At 40.3% G+C, this 21,654-nt stretch overlaps 1 protein-coding gene across 1 annotated transcript; it reads left to right on the top strand.

The window, feature by feature from the left end:
* Positions 1-16,571: 16,571 nt before the first annotated feature.
* Positions 16,572-21,015, top strand: LOC121002047 (lymphocyte antigen 6E-like). The gene is made up of 3 exons (XM_040433348.1): positions 16,572-16,623; positions 20,196-20,315; positions 20,775-21,015. Exons 1-3 carry the CDS (start codon positions 16,572-16,574, stop codon positions 20,981-20,983), a joined length of 381 nt encoding a protein of 126 aa, XP_040289282.1. The 3' UTR covers positions 20,984-21,015.
* The last annotated feature ends 639 nt before the right edge of the window (positions 21,016-21,654 follow it).

The raw sequence follows: 21,654 nt of genomic DNA, 5'->3' as shown, positions 1-21,654 counted from the left end.
GTTATTCTGGGGTGTTATATACAGTCCTGTTATTCTGGGGTGTTATATACAGTCCTGTTATTCTGGGGTGTTATACACAGTCCTGTTATTCTGGGGTGTTATATACAGTCCTGTTATTCTGGGGTGTTATACACAGTCCTGTTATTCTGGGGTGTTATATACAGTCCTGTTATTCTGTGGTGTTATACAAAGTCCTGTTATTCTGGGGTGTTATATACAGTCCTGTTATTCTGGGGTGTTATATACAGTCCGATTACTCTGGGGTGTTATATACAGTCCTGTTATTCTGGGGTGTTATATACAGTCCTGTTATTCTGGAGTGTTATATACAGTCCTGTTATTCTGGAGTGTTATATACAGTCCTGTTATTCTGGGATGTTATATACAGTCCTGTTATTCTGGGGTGTTATATACAGTCCTGTTATTCTGGGGTGTTATATACAGTCCTGTTATTCTGGGATGTTATATACAGTCCTGTTATTCTGGGGTGTTATATACAGTCCTGTTATTCTGGGGTGTTATACACAGTCCTGTTATTCTGGGGTGTTATATACAGTCCTGTTATTCTGGAATGATATATACAGTCCTGTTATTCTGGGGTGTTATAGACAGTCCTGTTATTGTGGGGTGTTAAATACAGTCCTGTTATTCTGGGGTGTTATATACAGTCCTGTTATTCTGGGGTGTTATATATAGTCCTGTTATTCTGGGGTGTTATATACAGTCCTGTTATTCTGGGGTGTTATATACAGTCCTGTTATTCTGGGGTGTTATATACAGTCCGTTTACTCTGGGATGTTATATACAGTCCTGTTATTCTGGGGTGTTATATATAGCCCTGTTATTCTGGGGTGTTATATACAGTCCTGTTATTCTGGGGTGTTATATACAATCCTGTTATTTTGGGATGTTATATACAGTCCTGTTATTGTGGGGTGTTATATACAGTCCTGTTATTCTGGGGTGTTATATACAGTCCTGTTATTCTGGGATGTTATATACAGTCCTGTTATTCTGGGGTGTTATATACAGTCCTGTTATTCTGGGGAGTTATATACAGTCCTGTTATTCTGGGGTGTTATATACAGTCCTGTTATTCTGGGATGTTATATACAGTTCTGTTATTGTGGGGTGTTATATACAGTCCTGTTATTCTGGGGTGTTATATACAGTCCTGTTATTCTGGGGTGTTATACACAGTCCTGTTATTCTGGGGTGTTATATACAGTCCTATTATTCTGGGGTGTTATATACAGTCCTGTTATTCTGGGGTGTTATATACAGTCCTGTTATTCTGGGGTGTTATATACAGTCCGATTACTCTGGGGTGTTATATACAGTCCTGTTATTCTGGGGTGTTATATACAGTCCTGTTATTCTGTGGTGTTATACACAGTCCTGTTATTCTGGGGTGTTATATACAGTCCTGTTATTCTGGGGTGTTATATACAGTCCTGTTATTCTGGGGTGTTATATACAGTCCGATTACTCTGGGATGTTATATACAGTCCTGTTATTCTGGGGTGTTATATATAGCCCTGTTATTCTGGGGTGTTATATACAGTCCTGTTATTCTGGGGTGTTATATACAGTCCTGTCTCTCTGGGGTGTTATATACAGTCCTGTTATTCTGGGGTGTTATATACAGTCCTGTTATTCTGGGGTATTATATACAGTCCTGTTATTCTGGGGTATTATATACAGTCCTGTTATTCTGGGGTGTTATATACAGTCCTGTCTCTCTGGGGTGTTATATACAGTCCTGTTATTCTGGGGTGTTATATACAGTCCTGTTATTCTGGGGTGTTATATACAGTCCTGTTATTCTGGGGTGTTATATACAGTCCTGTTATTCTAGGATGTTATATACAGTCCTGTTATTCTGGGGTGTTATATACAGTCCTGTCTCTCTGGGGTGTTATATACAGTCCTGTTATTCTGGGGTGTTATATACAGTCCTGTTATTCTGGGGTGTTATATACAGTCCTGTTTTTCTGGGGTGTTATATACAGTCCTGTTATTCTGGGGTGTTATATACAGTCCTGTTATTCTAGGATGTTATATACAGTCCTGTTATTCTGGGGTGTTATATACAGTCCTGTCTCTCTGGGGTGTTATATACAGTCCTGTTATTCTGGGGTGTTATATACAGTCCTGTTATTCTGGGGTGTTATATACAGTCCTGTTATTCTGGGGTGTTATATACAGTCCTGTTATTCTGGGGTGTTATATACAGTCATGTTATTCTGGGGTGTTATATACAGTCCTGTCTCTCTGGGGTGTTATATACAGTCCTGTTATTCTGGGGTGTTATATACAGTCCTGTTATTCTGGGGTGTTATATACAGTCCTATTATTCTGGGATGTTATATACAGTCCTGTTATTCTGGGATGTTATATACAGTCCTGTTATTCTGGGGTGTTATATATAGCCCTGTTATTCTGGGGTGTTATATACAGTCCTGTTATTCTGGGGTGTTATATACAATCCTGTTATTCTGGGATGTTATATACAGTCCTGTTATTGTGGGGTGTTATATACAGTCCTGTTATTCTGGGGTGTTATATACAGTCCTGTTATTCTGGGATGTTATATACAGTCCTGTTATTCTGGGGTGTTATATACAGTCCTGTTATTCTGGGGAGTTATATACAGTCCTGTTATTCTGGGGTGTTATATACAGTCCTGTTATTCTGGGATGTTATATACAGTTCTGTTATTGTGGGGTGTTATATACAGTCCTGTTATTCTGGGGTGTTATATACAGTCCTGTTATTCTGGGGTGTTATACACAGTCCTGTTATTCTGGGGTGTTATATACAGTCCTATTATTCTGGGGTGTTATATACAGTCCTATTATTCTGTGGTGTTATATACAGTCCTGTTATTCTGGGGTGTTATATACAGTCCGATTACTCTGGGGTGTTATATACAGTCCTGTTATTCTGGGGTGTTATATACAGTCCTGTTATTCTGGGGAGTTATTTACAGTCCTGTTATTGTGGGGTGTTATATACAGTCCTGTTATTCTGGGGTGTTATATACAGTCCTGTTATTCTGGGGTGTTATATACAGTCCTGTTATTCTGGGGTGTTATACACAGTCCTGTTATTCTGGGGTGTTATATACAGTCCTGTTATTCTGGGGTGTTATACACAGTCCTGTTATTCTGGGGTGTTATATACAGTCCTGTTATTCTGTGGTGTTATACAAAGTCCTGTTATTCTGGGGTGTTATATACAGTCCTGTTATTCTGGGGTGTTATATACAGTCCGATTACTCTGGGGTGTTATATACAGTCCTGTTATTCTGGGGTGTTATATACAGTCCTGTTATTCTGGAGTGTTATATACAGTTCTGTTATTCTGGAGTGTTATATACAGTCCTGTTATTCTGGGATGTTATATACAGTCCTGTTATTCTGGGGTGTTATATACAGTCCTGTTATTCTGGGGTGTTATATACAGTCCTGTTATTCTGGGATGTTATATACAGTCCTGTTATTCTGGGGTGTTATATACAGTCCTGTTATTCTGGGGTGTTATACACAGTCCTGTTATTCTGGGATGTTATATACAGTCCTGTTATTCTGGGGTGTTATATACAGTCCTGTTATTCTGGGGTGTTATATATATACAGTCCTGTTATTCTGGGGTGTTATACACAGTCCTGTTATTCTGGGGTGTTATATACAGTCCTGTTATTCTGGGGTGTTATATACAGTCCTGTTATCTGGGGTGTTATATACAGTCCTGTTATTCTGGGGTGTTATATACAGTCCTGTTATTCTGGGGTGTTATATACAGTCCTGTTATTCTGGGTGTTATATACAGTCCCTGTTATTCTGGGTGTTATATACAGTCCTGTTATTCTGGGGTGTTATATACAGTCCTGTTATTCTGGGGTGTTATATACAGTCCTGTTATTCTGGGGTGTTATATACAGTCCTGTTATTCTGGGGTGTTATATACAGTCCTGTTATTCTGGGGTGTTATATACAGTCCTGTTATTCTGGGGTGTTATATACAGTCCTGTTATTCTGGGGTGTTATATGCAGTCCTGTTATTCTGGGGTGTTATATACAGTCCTGTTATTCTGGGGTGTTATATACAGTCCTGTTATTCTGGGGTGTTATATACAGTCCTGTTATTCTGGGGTGTTATATACAGTCCTGTTATTCTGGGGTGTTATATACAGTCCTGTTATTCTGGGGTGTTATATACAGTCCTGTTATTCTGGGGTGTTATATACAGTCCTGTTATTCTGGGGTGTTATATACAGTCCTGTTATTCTGGGGTGTTATATACAGTCCTGTTATTCTGGGGTGTTATATACAGTCCTGTTATTCTGGGGTGTTATATACAGTCCTGTTATTCTGGGGTGTTATACAAGTCCTGTTATTCTGGGGTGTTATATACAGTCCTGTTATTCTGGGGTGTTATATACAGTCCTGTTACTTCTGGGGTGTTATATACAGTCCTGTTATTCTGGGGTGTTATATACAGTCCTGTTATTCTGGGGTGTTATATACAGTCCTGTTATTCTGGAGTGTTATATACAGTCCTGTTATTCTGGGATGTTATATACAGTCCTGTTATTCTGGGATGTTATATACAGTCCTGTTATTCTGGGGTGTTATATACAGTCCTGTTATTCTGGGGTGTTATATACAGTCCTGTTATTCTGGGATGTTATATACAGTCCTGTTATTCTGGGGTGTTATATACAGTCCTGTTATTCTGGGGTGTTATACACAGTCCTGTTATTCTGGGGTGTTATATACAGTCCTGTTATTCTGGAATGATATATACAGTCCTGTTATTCTGGGGTGTTATAGACAGTCCTGTTATTGTGGGGTGTTAAATACAGTCCTGTTATTCTGGGGTGTTATATACAGTCCTGTTATTCTGGGGTGTTATATATAGTCCTGTTATTCTGGGGTGTTATATACAGTCCTGTTATTCTGGGGTGTTATATACAGTCCTGTTATTCTGGGGTGTTATATACAGTCCGATTACTCTGGGATGTTATATACAGTCCTGTTATTCTGGGGTGTTATATACAGTCCGATTACTCTGGGATGTTATATACAGTCCTGTTATTCTGGGGTGTTATATATAGCCCTGTTATTCTGGGGTGTTATATACAGTCCTGTTATTCTGGGGTGTTATATACAATCCTGTTATTCTGGGATGTTATATACAGTCCTGTTATTGTGGGGTGTTATATACAGTCCTGTTATTCTGGGGTGTTATATACAGTCCTGTTATTCTGGGATGTTATATACAGTCCTGTTATTCTGGGGTGTTATATACAGTCCTGTTATTCTGGGGTGTTATATACAGTCCTGTTATTCTGGGGTGTTATATACAGTCCTGTTATTCTGGGATGTTATATACAGTTCTGTTATTGTGGGGTGTTATATACAGTCCTGTTATTCTGGGGTGTTATATACAGTCCTGTTATTCTGGGGTGTTATACACAGTCCTGTTATTCTGGGGTGTTATATACAGTCCTATTATTCTGGGGTGTTATATACAGTCCTGTTATTCTGGGGTGTTATATACAGTCCTGTTATTCTGGGGTGTTATATACAGTCCGATTACTCTGGGGTGTTATATACAGTCCTGTTATTCTGGGGTGTTATATACAGTCCTGTTATTCTGGAGTGTTATATACAGTCCTGTTATTCTGGAGTGTTATATACAGTCCTTTTATTCTGGGATGTTATATACAGTCCTGTTATTCTGGGGTGTTATATACAGTCCTGTTATTCTGGGATGTTGTATACAGTCCTGTTATTGTGGGGTGTTATATACAGTCCTGTTATTCTGGGGTGTTATATACAGTCCTGTTATTCTGGGGTGTTATATACAGTCCTGTTATTCTGGGGTGTTATATACAGTCCTGTTATTCTGGGGTGTTATATACAGTCCTGTTATTCTGGGATGTTATATACAGTCCTGTTATTCTGGGGAGTTATATACAGTCCTGTTATTCTGGGGTGTTATATACAGTCCTGTTATTCTGGGATGTTATATACAGTCCTGTTATTGTGGGGTGTTATATACAGTCCTGTTATTGTGGGGTGTTATATACAGTCCTGTTATTCTGGGATGTTATATACAGTCCTGTTATTGTGGGGTGTTATATACAGTCCTGTTATTGTGGGGTGTTATACACAGTCTGTTATTCTGGGGTGTTATATACAGTCCTGTTATTCTGTGGTGTTATACACAGTCCTGTTATTCTGGGGTGTTATATACAGTCCTGTTATTCTGGGGTGTTATATACAGTCCTGTTATTCTGTGGTGTTATACACAGTCCTGTTATTCTGGGGTGTTATATACAGTCCTGTTATTCTGGGGTGTTATATACAGTCCTGTTATTCTGGGGTGTTATATACAGTCCGATTACTCTGGGATGTTATATACAGTCCTGTTATTCTGGGGTGTTATATATAGCCCTGTTATTCTGGGGTGTTATATACAGTCCTGTTATTCTGGGGTGTTATATACAGTCCTGTCTCTCTGGGGTGTTATATACAGTCCTGTTATTCTGGGGTGTTATATACAGTCCTGTTATTCTGGGGTGTTATATACAGTCCTGTTATTCTGGGGTGTTATATACAGTCCTGTTATTCTGGGGTGTTATATACAGTCCTGTTATTCTGGGGTGTTATATACAGTCCTGTCTCTCTGGGGTGTTATATACAGTCCTGTTATTCTGGGGTGTTATATACAGTCCTGTTATTCTGGGGTGTTATATACAGTCCTGTTTTTCTGGGGTGTTATATACAGTCCTGTCTCTCTGGAGTGTTATATACAGTCCTATTATTCTGGGGTGTTATATACAGTCCTGTTATTCTGGGGTGTTATATACAGTCCTGTTATTCTGGGGTATTATATACAGTCCTGTTATTCTGGGGTGTTATATACAGTCCTGTTATTCTGGGGTGTTATATACAGTTCTGTTATTGTGGGGTGTTATATACAGTCCTGTTATTCTGGGGTGTTATATACAGTCCTGTTATTCTGGGGTGTTATACACAGTCCTGTTATTCTGGGGTGTTATATACAGTCCTATTATTCTGGGGTGTTATATACAGTCCTATTATTCTGTGGTGTTATATACAGTCCTGTTATTCTGGGGTGTTATATACAGTCCGATTACTCTGGGGTGTTATATACAGTCCTGTTATTCTGGGGTGTTATATACAGTCCTGTTATTCTGGGGAGTTATTTACAGTCCTGTTATTGTGGGGTGTTATATACAGTCCTGTTATTCTGGGGTGTTATATACAGTCCTGTTATTCTGGGGTGTTATATACAGTCCTGTTATTCTGGGGTGTTATACACAGTCCTGTTATTCTGGGGTGTTATATACAGTCCTGTTATTCTGGGGTGTTATACACAGTCCTGTTATTCTGGGGTGTTATATACAGTCCTGTTATTCTGTGGTGTTATACAAAGTCCTGTTATTCTGGGGTGTTATATACAGTCCTGTTATTCTGGGGTGTTATATACAGTCCTGTTATTCTGGGGTGTTATATACAGTCCTGTTATTCTGGGGTGTTATATACAGTCCTGTTATTCTGGAGTGTTATATACAGTTCTGTTATTCTGGAGTGTTATATACAGTCCTGTTATTCTGGGATGTTATATACAGTCCTGTTATTCTGGGGTGTTATATACAGTCCTGTTATTCTGGGGTGTTATATACAGTCCTGTTATTCTGGGATGTTATATACAGTCCTGTTATTCTGGGGTGTTATATACAGTCCTGTTATTCTGGGGTGTTATACACAGTCCTGTTATTCTGGGATGTTATATACAGTCCTGTTATTCTGGGGTGTTATATACAGTCCTGTTATTCTGGGGTGTTATATACAGTCCTGTTATTCTGGGGGGTTATATACAGTCCTGTTATTCTGGAATGATATATACAGTCCTGTTATTCTGGGGTGTTATATACAGTCCTGTTACTCTGGGATGTTATTCTGGGGTGTTATATACAGTCCTGTTATTCTGGGGTGTTATATATAGTCCTGTTATTCTGGGGTGTTATGTATAGTCCTGTTATTCTGGGGTGTTACGTACGTGTGAATGGAGCCCTGTTATTCTGGGGTGTTATATACAGTCCTGTTATTCTGGGGTGTTATATACAGTCCTGTCTCTCTGGGATGTTATATACAGTCCTGTTATTCTGGGGTGTTATATACAGTCCTGTTATTATGGGGTGTTATATAAAGTCCTGTCTCTCTGGGATGTTATATACAGTCCTGTTATTCTGGGATGTTATATACAGTCCTGTTATTCTGGGATGTTACATACAGTTCTGTTATTCTGGGGTGTTACATACAGTCCTGTTATTCTGGGGTGTTATATACAGTCCTGTTATTCTGGGGTGTTATATACAGTCCTGTTATTCTGGGGTGTTATATACAGTCCTGTTATTCTGGGGTGTTATATACAGTCCTGTTATTCTGGGATGTTATACACAGTCCTGTTATTCTGGGGTGTTATATACAGTCCTATTATTCTGGGGTGTTATACACAGTCCTATTATTCTGGGGTGTTATATACAGTCCTGTTATTCTGGGGTGTTATATACAGTCCGATTACTCTGGGGTGTTATATACAGTCCTGTTATTCTGGGGTGTTATATACAGTCCTGTTATTCTGGGGTGTTATATACAGTCCTGTTATTGTGGGGTGTTATATACAGTCCTGTTATTCTGGGGTGTTATATACAGTCCTGTTATTCTGGGGTGTTATATACAGTCCTGTTATTCTGGGGTGTTATATACAGTCCTGTTATTCTGGGGTGTTATATACAGTCCTGTTATTCTGGGGTGTTATACACAGTCCTGTTATTCTGGGGTGTTATATACAGTCCTGTTATTCTGTGGTGTTATACAAAGTCCTGTTATTCTGGGGTGTTATATACAGTCCTGTTATTCTGGGGTGTTATATACAGTCCGATTACTCTGGGGTGTTATATACAGTCCTGTTATTCTGGGGTGTTATATACAGTCCTGTTATTCTGGAGTGTTATATACAGTCCTGTTATTCTGGAGTGTTATATACAGTCCTGTTATTCTGGGATGTTATATACAGTCCTGTTATTCTGGGATGTTATATACAGTCCTGTTATTCTGGGGTGTTATATACAGTCCTGTTATTCTGGGGTGTTATATACAGTCCTGTTATTCTGGGATGTTATATACAGTCCTGTTATTCTGGGGTGTTATATACAGTCCTGTTATTCTGGGGTGTTATATACAGTCCTGTTATTCTGGGGTGTTATATACAGTCCTGTTATTCTGGAATGATATATACAGTCCTGTTATTCTGGGGTGTTATAGACAGTCCTGTTATTGTGGGGTGTTAAATACAGTCCTGTTATTCTGGGGTGTTATATACAGTCCTGTTATTCTGGGGTGTTATATATAGTCCTGTTATTCTGGGGTGTTATATACAGTCCTGTTATTCTGGGGTGTTATATACAGTCCTGTTATTCTGGGGTGTTATATACAGTCCGATTACTCTGGGATGTTATATACAGTCCTGTTATTCTGGGGTGTTATATACAGTCCGATTACTCTGGGATGTTATATACAGTCCTGTTATTCTGGGGTGTTATATATAGCCCTGTTATTCTGGGGTGTTATATACAGTCCTGTTATTCTGGGGTGTTATATACAATCCTGTTATTCTGGGATGTTATATACAGTCCTGTTATTGTGGGGTGTTATATACAGTCCTGTTATTCTGGGGTGTTATATACAGTCCTGTTATTCTGGGATGTTATATACAGTCCTGTTATTCTGGGGTGTTATATACAGTCCTGTTATTCTGGGGTGTTATATACAGTCCTGTTATTCTGGGGTGTTATATACAGTCCTGTTATTCTGGGATGTTATATACAGTTCTGTTATTGTGGGGTGTTATATACAGTCCTGTTATTCTGGGGTGTTATATACAGTCCTGTTATTCTGGGGTGTTATACACAGTCCTGTTATTCTGGGGTGTTATATACAGTCCTATTATTCTGGGGTGTTATATACAGTCCTGTTATTCTGGGGTGTTATATACAGTCCTGTTATTCTGGGGTGTTATATACAGTCCGATTACTCTGGGGTGTTATATACAGTCCTGTTATTCTGGGGTGTTATATACAGTCCTGTTATTCTGGAGTGTTATATACAGTCCTGTTATTCTGGAGTGTTATATACAGTCCTTTTATTCTGGGATGTTATATACAGTCCTGTTATTCTGGGGTGTTATATACAGTCCTGTTATTCTGGGATGTTGTATACAGTCCTGTTATTGTGGGGTGTTATATACAGTCCTGTTATTCTGGGGTGTTATATACAGTCCTGTTATTCTGGGGTGTTATATACAGTCCTGTTATTCTGGGGTGTTATATACAGTCCTGTTATTCTGGGGTGTTATATACAGTCCTGTTATTCTGGGATGTTATATACAGTCCTGTTATTCTGGGGAGTTATATACAGTCCTGTTATTCTGGGGTGTTATATACAGTCCTGTTATTCTGGGATGTTATATACAGTCCTGTTATTGTGGGGTGTTATATACAGTCCTGTTATTGTGGGGTGTTATATACAGTCCTGTTATTCTGGGATGTTATATACAGTCCTGTTATTGTGGGGTGTTATATACAGTCCTGTTATTGTGGGGTGTTATACACAGTCTGTTATTCTGGGGTGTTATATACAGTCCTGTTATTCTGTGGTGTTATACACAGTCCTGTTATTCTGGGGTGTTATATACAGTCCTGTTATTCTGGGGTGTTATATACAGTCCTGTTATTCTGTGGTGTTATACACAGTCCTGTTATTCTGGGGTGTTATATACAGTCCTGTTATTCTGGGGTGTTATATACAGTCCTGTTATTCTGGGGTGTTATATACAGTCCGATTACTCTGGGATGTTATATACAGTCCTGTTATTCTGGGGTGTTATATATAGCCCTGTTATTCTGGGGTGTTATATACAGTCCTGTTATTCTGGGGTGTTATATACAGTCCTGTCTCTCTGGGGTGTTATATACAGTCCTGTTATTCTGGGGTGTTATATACAGTCCTGTTATTCTGGGGTGTTATATACAGTCCTGTTATTCTGGGGTGTTATATACAGTCCTGTTATTCTAGGATGTTATATACAGTCCTGTTATTCTGGGGTGTTATATACAGTCCTGTCTCTCTGGGGTGTTATATACAGTCCTGTTATTCTGGGGTGTTATATACAGTCCTGTTATTCTGGGGTGTTATATACAGTCCTGTTTTTCTGGGGTGTTATATACAGTCCTGTCTCTCTGGAGTGTTATATACAGTCCTATTATTCTGGGGTGTTATATACAGTCCTGTTATTCTGGGGTGTTATATACAGTCCTGTTATTCTGGGGTATTATATACAGTCCTGTTATTCTGGGGTGTTATATACAGTCCTGTTATTCTGGGGTGTTATATACAGTTCTGTTATTGTGGGGTGTTATATACAGTCCTGTTATTCTGGGGTGTTATATACAGTCCTGTTATTCTGGGGTGTTATACACAGTCCTGTTATTCTGGGGTGTTATATACAGTCCTATTATTCTGGGGTGTTATATACAGTCCTATTATTCTGTGGTGTTATATACAGTCCTGTTATTCTGGGGTGTTATATACAGTCCGATTACTCTGGGGTGTTATATACAGTCCTGTTATTCTGGGGTGTTATATACAGTCCTGTTATTCTGGGGAGTTATTTACAGTCCTGTTATTGTGGGGTGTTATATACAGTCCTGTTATTCTGGGGTGTTATATACAGTCCTGTTATTCTGGGGTGTTATATACAGTCCTGTTATTCTGGGGTGTTATACACAGTCCTGTTATTCTGGGGTGTTATATACAGTCCTGTTATTCTGGGGTGTTATACACAGTCCTGTTATTCTGGGGTGTTATATACAGTCCTGTTATTCTGTGGTGTTATACAAAGTCCTGTTATTCTGGGGTGTTATATACAGTCCTGTTATTCTGGGGTGTTATATACAGTCCGATTACTCTGGGGTGTTATATACAGTCCTGTTATTCTGGGGTGTTATATACAGTCCTGTTATTCTGGAGTGTTATATACAGTTCTGTTATTCTGGAGTGTTATATACAGTCCTGTTATTCTGGGATGTTATATACAGTCCTGTTATTCTGGGGTGTTATATACAGTCCTGTTATTCTGGGGTGTTATATACAGTCCTGTTATTCTGGGATGTTATATACAGTCCTGTTATTCTGGGGTGTTATATACAGTCCTGTTATTCTGGGGTGTTATACACAGTCCTGTTATTCTGGGATGTTATATACAGTCCTGTTATTCTGGGGTGTTATATACAGTCCTGTTATTCTGGGGTGTTATATACAGTCCTGTTATTCTGGGGGGTTATATACAGTCCTGTTATTCTGGAATGATATATACAGTCCTGTTATTCTGGGGTGTTATATACAGTCCTGTTACTCTGGGATGTTATTCTGGGGTGTTATATACAGTCCTGTTATTCTGGGGTGTTATATATAGTCCTGTTATTCTGGGGTGTTATGTATAGTCCTGTTATTCTGGGGTGTTACGTACGTGTGAATGGAGCCCTGTTATTCTGGGGTGTTATATACAGTCCTGTTATTCTGGGGTGTTATATACAGTCCTGTCTCTCTGGGATGTTATATACAGTCCTGTTATTCTGGGGTGTTATATACAGTCCTGTTATTATGGGGTGTTATATAAAGTCCTGTCTCTCTGGGATGTTATATACAGTCCTGTTATTCTGGGATGTTATATACAGTCCTGTTATTCTGGGATGTTACATACAGTTCTGTTATTCTGGGGTGTTACATACAGTCCTGTTATTCTGGGGTGTTATATACAGTCCTGTTATTCTGGGGTGTTATATACAGTCCTGTTATTCTGGGGTGTTATATACAGTCCTGTTATTCTGGGGTGTTATATACAGTCCTGTTATTCTGGGATGTTATACACAGTCCTGTTATTCTGGGGTGTTATATACAGTCCTATTATTCTGGGGTGTTATACACAGTCCTATTATTCTGGGGTGTTATATACAGTCCTGTTATTCTGGGGTGTTATATACAGTCCGATTACTCTGGGGTGTTATATACAGTCCTGTTATTCTGGGGTGTTATATACAGTCCTGTTATTCTGGGGTGTTATATACAGTCCTGTTATTGTGGGGTGTTATATACAGTCCTGTTATTCTGGGGTGTTATATACAGTCCTGTTATTCTGGGGTGTTATATACAGTCCTGTTATTCTGGGGTGTTATATACAGTCCTGTTATTCTGGGGTGTTATATACAGTCCTGTTATTCTGGGGTGTTATACACAGTCCTGTTATTCTGGGGTGTTATATACAGTCCTGTTATTCTGTGGTGTTATACAAAGTCCTGTTATTCTGGGGTGTTATATACAGTCCTGTTATTCTGGGGTGTTATATACAGTCCGATTACTCTGGGGTGTTATATACAGTCCTGTTATTCTGGGGTGTTATATACAGTCCTGTTATTCTGGAGTGTTATATACAGTCCTGTTATTCTGGAGTGTTATATACAGTCCTGTTATTCTGGGATGTTATATACAGTCCTGTTATTCTGGGATGTTATATACAGTCCTGTTATTCTGGGGTGTTATATACAGTCCTGTTATTCTGGGGTGTTATATACAGTCCTGTTATTCTGGGATGTTATATACAGTCCTGTTATTCTGGGGTGTTATATACAGTCCTGTTATTCTGGGGTGTTATATACAGTCCTGTTATTCTGGGGTGTTATATACAGTCCTGTTATTCTGGAATGATATATACAGTCCTGTTATTCTGGGGTGTTATAGACAGTCCTGTTATTGTGGGGTGTTAAATACAGTCCTGTTATTCTGGGGTGTTATATACAGTCCTGTTATTCTGGGGTGTTATATATAGTCCTGTTATTCTGGGGTGTTATATACAGTCCTGTTATTCTGGGGTGTTATATACAGTCCTGTTATTCTGGGGTGTTATATACAGTCCGATTACTCTGGGATGTTATATACAGTCCTGTTATTCTGGGGTGTTATATACAGTCCGATTACTCTGGGATGTTATATACAGTCCTGTTATTCTGGGGTGTTATATATAGCCCTGTTATTCTGGGGTGTTATATACAGTCCTGTTATTCTGGGGTGTTATATATAGCCCTGTTATTCTGGGATGTTATATGCAGTCCTGTTATTCTGGGGTGTTACATACAGTCCTGTTATTCTGGGGTGTTATATACAGTCCTGTTATTCTGGGGTGTTATATACAATCCTGTTATTCTGGGATGTTATATACAGTCCTGTTATTGTGGGGTGTTATATACAGTCCTGTTATTCTGGGGTGTTATATACAGTCCTGTTATTCTGGATGTTATATACAGTCCTGTTATTCTGGGGTGTTATATACAGTCCTGTTATTCTGGGGAGTTATATACAGTCCTGTTATTCTGGGGTGTTATATACAGTCCTGTTATTCTGGGATGTTATATACAGTTCTGTTATTGTGGGGTGTTATATACAGTCCTGTTATTCTGGGGTGTTATATACAGTCCTGTTATTCTGGGGTGTTATACACAGTCCTGTTATTCTGGGGTGTTATATACAGTCCTGTTATTCTGGGGTGTTATATACAGTCCTGTTATTCTGGGGTGTTATATACAGTCCTGTTATTCTGGGGTGTTATATACAGTCCGATTACTCTGGGGTGTTATATACAGTCCTGTTATTCTGGGGTGTTATATACAGTCCTGTTATTCTGGAGTGTTATATACAGTCCTGTTATTCTGGAGTGTTATATACAGTCCTTTTATTCTGGGATGTTATATACAGTCCTGTTATTCTGGGGTGTTATATACAGTCCTGTTATTCTGGGATGTTATATACAGTCCTGTTATTGTGGGGTGTTATATACAGTCCTGTTATTCTGGGGTGTTATATACAGTCCTGTTATTCTGGGGTGTTATATACAGTCCTGTTATTCTGGGGTGTTATATACAGTCCTGTTATTCTGGGGTGTTATATACAGTCCTGTTATTCTGGGATGTTATATACAGTCCTGTTATTCTGGGGAGTTATATACAGTCCTGTTATTCTGGGGTGTTATATACAGTCCTGTTATTCTGGGATGTTATATACAGTCCTGTTATTGTGGGGTGTTATATACAGTCCTGTTATTGTGGGGTGTTATATACAGTCCTGTTATTCTGGGATGTTATATACAGTCCTGTTATTGTGGGGTGTTATATACAGTCCTGTTATTGTGGGGTGTTATACACAGTCTGTTATTCTGGGGTGTTATATACAGTCCTGTTATTCTGTGGTGTTATACACAGTCCTGTTATTCTGGGGTGTTATATACAGTCCTGTTATTCTGGGGTGTTATATACAGTCCTGTTATTCTGTGGTGTTATACACAGTCCTGTTATTCTGGGGTGTTATATACAGTCCTGTTATTCTGGGGTGTTATATACAGTCCTGTTATTCTGGGGTGTTATATACAGTCCGATTACTCTGGGATGTTATATACAGTCCTGTTATTCTGGGGTGTTATATATAGCCCTGTTATTCTGGGGTGTTATATACAGTCCTGTTATTCTGGGGTGTTATATACAGTCCTGTCTCTCTGGGGTGTTATATACAGTCCTGTTATTCTGGGGTGTTATATACAGTCCTGTTATTCTGGGGTGTTATATACAGTCCTGTTATTCTGGGGTGTTATATACAGTCCTGTTATTCTAGGATGTTATATACAGTCCTGTTATTCTGGGGTGTTATATACAGTCCTGTCTCTCTGGGGTGTTATATACAGTCCTGTTATTCTGGGGTGTTATATACAGTCCTGTTATTCTGGGGTGTTATATACAGTCCTGTTTTTCTGGGGTGTTATATACAGTCCTGTCTCTCTGGAGTGTTATATACAGTCCTATTATTCTGGGGTGTTATATACAGTCCTGTTATTCTGGGGTGTTATATACAGTCCTGTTATTCTGGGGTATTATATACAGTCATGTTATTCTGGGGTGTTATATACAGTCCTGTTATTCTGGGGTGTTATATACAGTCCTGTTATTCTGGGGTGTTATATACAGTCCTGTTATTCTGGGGTGTTAGATACAGTCCTGTTATTCTGGGGTGTTATATACAGTCCTGTTATTCTGGGGTGTTATATACAGTCCTGTACCCTCTATACTTTCCTGTGTGGTATGTTTGATATTGTAGTCATGGGTTAGGAGTGACTCGGGTGTTGTTGGTTGCAGGCAGCCATCATATAATTGGTGATTGATGCGTATTGTCCGCACATGAAGAAGTTGTTAGAATACACACGTTTGTTGTGCTGTGGATTAGGTTACACTCTTTACAGCTTTGCTTGCTTTAGAAGAAGGACGTAATTAAGGAATTTTCTGGTTTTCATGGAAACCTTTTTCTACATACACAAAGTCCTGTATATATATAGAGGAGGAGGCTGCCGGGTCAGACATCACTGCGCTCACAATGGCAGCGTACACGAGCCTCCTCCTGGTGATCGCCCTCTGTGCCGCCACAGGTAAGACCCTGCAGGATGGGTGCACTGCTAGAATGATGGGGGGTGTAGTGCTGTGTGCACTGAATACCGGATAAGATACACAGCTCAGCAGACAGTATCACACAGGATAGGATTAGATACACAGCTCAGGAGACAGTATCACACAGGATAGGATTAGATACACAGCTCAGCAGACAGTATCACACAGGATAGGATTAGATACACAGCTCAGGAGACAGTATCACACAGGATAGGATTAGATACACAGCTCAGCAGACAGTATCACATAGGATAGGATTAGATACACAGCTCAGCAGACAGTATCACACATGATAGGATTAGATACACAGCTCAGCAGACAGTATCACACAGGATAGGATTAGATACACAGCTCAGCAGACAGTATCACACAGGATAAGATTAGATATACACTCAGCAGACAGTATCACACAGGATAGGATTAGATACACAGCTCAGCAGACAGTATCACACAGGATAGGATTAGATACACAGCTCAGTATCACATAGGATAGGATTAGATACACAGCTCAGCAGGGAGTTTCACACAGGATAGGATTAGATACACAGATCAGCAGACAGTGTCACACAGGATAGGATTAGATACACAGCTCAGCAGACAGTATCACACAGGATAGGATTAGATACACAGCTCAGCAGACAGTATCACATAGGATAGGATTAGATACACAGCTCAGCAGACAGTATCACAAGGATAGGATTAGATACACAACTTAGCAGTCAGTATAATATAGGATAGGATTAGATACACAGCTCAGCAGACAGTATCACACAGGATAGGATTAGATACACAGCTCAGCAGACAGTATCACACAGGATAGGATTAGATACACAGCTCAGCAGACAGTATCACACAGGATAGGATTAGATACACAGCTCAGTATCACATAGGATAGGATTAGATACACAGCTCAGCAGGGAGTTTCACACAGGATAGGATTAGATACACAGCTCAGCAGACAGTGTCACACAGGATAGGATTAGATACACAGCTCAGCAGACAGTATCACACAGGATAGGATTAGATACACAGCTCAGCAGACAGTATCACATAGGATAGGATTAGATACACAGCTCAGCAGACAGTATCACAAGGATAGGATTAGATACACAACTTAGCAGTCAGTATAATATAGGATAGGATTAGATACACAGCTCAGCAGACAGTATCACACAGGATAGGATTAGATACACAGCTCAGCAGACAGTATCACACAGGATAGGATTAGATACACAGCTCAGCAGACAGTATCACACAGGATAGGATTAGATACACAGCTCAGCAGACAGTATCACACAGGATAGGATTAGATACACAGCTCAGCAGACAGTATCACACAGGATAGGATTAGATACACAGCTCAGCAGACAGTATCACACAGGATAAGATTAGATATACACTCAGCAGACAGTAACACACAGGATAGGATTAGATACACAGCTCAGCAGACAGTATCACACAGGATAGGATTAGATACACAGCTCAGCAGACAGTATCACACAGGATAGGATTAGATACACAGCTGAGCAGACAGTATCACACATGATAGGATTAGATACACAGCTCAGCAGACAGTATCACACAGGATAGGATTAGATACACAGCTCAGCAGACAGTATCACACATGATCAGATTAGATACACAGCTCAGCAGACAGTATCACACAGGATAGGATTAGATACACAGCTCAGCAGACAGTATCACACAGGATAGGATTAGATACACAGCTCAGCAGACAGTATCACACAGGATAGGATTAGATACACAGCTCAGCAGACAGTATCACACAGGATAGGATTAGATACACAGCTCAGCAGACAGTATCACACAGGATAGGATTAGATACATAGCTGAGCAGACAGTATCACACATAATAGGATTAGATACACAGCTCAGCAGACAGTATCACACAGGATAGGATTAGATACATAGCTGAGCAGACAGTATCACACATGATAGGATTAAATACACAGCTCAGCAGACAGTATCACACAGGATAGGATTAGATACACAGCTCAGCAGACATTATCACACAGGATAGGATTAGATACACAGCTCAGCAGACAGTATCACACATGATCAGATTAGATACACAGCTCAGCAGACAGTATCACACAGGATAGGATTAGATACACAGCTCAGCAGACAGTATCACACATGATAGGATTAGATACACAGCTCAGCAGTCAGTATCACACATGGTAGGATTAGATACACAGCTCAGCAGTCAGTATCACACATGGTAGGATTAGATACACAGCTCAGCAGACAGTATCACACAGGATAGGATTAGATACACAGCTCAGCAGACAGTATCACACATGATGGGATTAGATACATAGCTCAGCAGACAGTATCACACAGGATGGGATTAGATACATAGCTCAGCAGACAGTATCACACATGATGGGATTAGATACACAGCTCAGCAGACAGTATCACACAGGACAGGATTGGATACACAGCTCAGCAGTCAGTATCACACATGATAGGATTAGATACACAGCTCAGCAGACAGTATCACACATGATAGGATCAGATACACAGCTCAGCAGTCAGTATCACACAGGAGAGGATTAGATACACAGCTCAGCAGACAGTATCACACATGATCGGATTAGATACACAGCTCAGCAGTCAGTATCACACAGGAGAGGATTAGATACACAGCTCAGCAGTCAGTATAATATAGGATAGGATTAGATACACACCTCAGCAGACAGTATCACACATGATAGGATTAGATACACAGCTCAGCAGTCAGTATCACACAGGAGAGGATTAGATACACAGCTCAGCAGACAGTATCACACATGATCGGATTAGATACACAGCTCAGCAGTCAGTATCACACAGGAGAGGATTAGATACACAGCTCAGCAGTCAGTATAATATAGGATAGGATTAGATACATAGCTCAGCAGACAGTATCACACATGATAGGATTAGATAAACACCTCAGCAGACAGTATCACTCATGATAGGATTAGATAAACACCTCAGCAGACAGTATCACACATGATGGGATTAGATACACAGCTCAGCAGACAGTATCACACATGATAGGATTAGATACATAGCTCAGCAGACAGTATCACACATGATGGGATTAGATACACAGCTCAGCAGACAGTATCACACTGGACAGGATTGGATACACAGCTCAGCAGTCAGTATCACACATGATAGGATTAGATACACAGCTCAGCAGACAGTATCACACATGATAGGATTAGATACACAGCTCAGCAGTCAGTATCACACAGGAGAGGATTAGATACACAGCTCAGCAGACAGTATCACACATGATGGGATTAGATACACAGCTCAGCAGTCAGTATCACACAGGAGAGGATTAGATACACAGCTCAGCAGTCAGTATCACACATGATAGGATTAGATAAACACCTCAGCAGACAGTATCACACATGATAGGATTAGATAAACACCTCAGCAGACAGTATCACTCATGATGGGATTAGATACAGCTGCTCTTCAGAGAGTATCACACACGTCTGACTATATGTGACCTGTATCTTCCCTCTCTCCACAGCTCACTCTCTACAGTGCTATACCTGTGTATCAGCAACTACCAACGCCAACTGCCAGACTGCGGCGAACTGCACCAACGGGCAAACCTATTGTGAGACCTCGGTGACATCCGTCTCCGTTGGTGAGTTTAGTATCTCAGTTTTATGGTCCCAGGCCCCGGAGTGGTCACAGCTGGGACCTTACCAGTGACTGCCCATAAATGTCTCCCAACTTTTAAAAAGCCCAAATAGAAAGCTATTAGCGGCTTCGTTATAGAGATGAGGGAATTATTTTTTTTCACTGACTCACGCCTCTAACTCCACCCAATGGTTATCTATACATGCCCAGTCCCTTTCGTGCTCCCACATATTAGTTATGCCCCTTTCTGCCACCACACAATAGTTATGCCCCTTTAGTGTTCCCACATAGTAATTATGCCCTTTAGTGCCCCCACACAATAGTTACACCCCCTTACTGCCCCCCAGTAGTCTAGGAATCCCGCTGAAACCGGGATAATTGGGAGGTAGTTCTTTTGCTAACATCACTGATTAGTCACATGACTGGCGCCGGTCAGTTTATCACATTTTGTTTCCCCCTGCAGCTGGGATCTCCGCCACCTCCATCACTAAGACGTGTGCCGTGTCCTGCACTCCCACCAGCGGTGGCTTCATAGTCGGCTCTGCCTCCGTCTCCTGCTGCTCCACCGACCTGTGTAACACCAGCGGCGGCGCCAGCATCAAGTCCAGCTATGCCGCCATCATCCTGGCGCTGGGATCCATCCTGACAATCCTGAAGAGCTCAGTCCTGTAACTTCACATGTATGGAAATAAAGAGATTGTGACTTCAGGAACCAACGAGTCGTTATTCTATCCTCAAGTCTTATAAGAATGAGCCCTAGGCAGACTAGGCACGTTGTGCCCCTCTCCCCTGTAGAGTAAATTCAAAATGACCTTACTTTTTATAAAGAGGACTGGAATTACACAGCTCAGTCCTCTGTGTTAGTAACCAGCTCCATCCACTATACAATGGAAGGAGCTACTGCAGAACAGGTCATTTCAAGAGTGCTTGGTGCAAGAACCCTACAGATATGATATTGATGGCCAAGCCTTAGGATAGTCCATCAATATTAAATCCTAGGTATTGTCTGTGTGCCGGAGACAAAGGTACAGATCTACTGTGAGTTACAACTGCCCCAGTGTATCCATGTGTTCTCTTCTACCTCCCTGGAACATTTAACACCTGGGAGCTTAACCGCACCATCTGCAACAGGGATGCATGTAGGTGGTTGTCTTCATATCCAGGTCCCCTTACAGAAAATTGGAAGATCTTTTGGTTGCCAAGTGGTATGAGGAACTTACGACGTACGACGTTAGTGGTTGCATTCTTTCAATGAGGGTACCGGCTTGAACACTGTCAGAAAATGTTACTAGTGATGAGCTAACACCAAAGTGTTCGTGTGTTCGGTCCGAACACATCGCGGT

This window comes from Bufo bufo, chromosome 5 (genome assembly GCF_905171765.1).
Source record: "Bufo bufo chromosome 5, aBufBuf1.1, whole genome shotgun sequence".
Classification (NCBI taxonomy): domain Eukaryota; kingdom Metazoa; phylum Chordata; class Amphibia; order Anura; family Bufonidae; genus Bufo; species Bufo bufo.
This window is presented reverse-complemented; position numbering and strand designations above follow the sequence as displayed.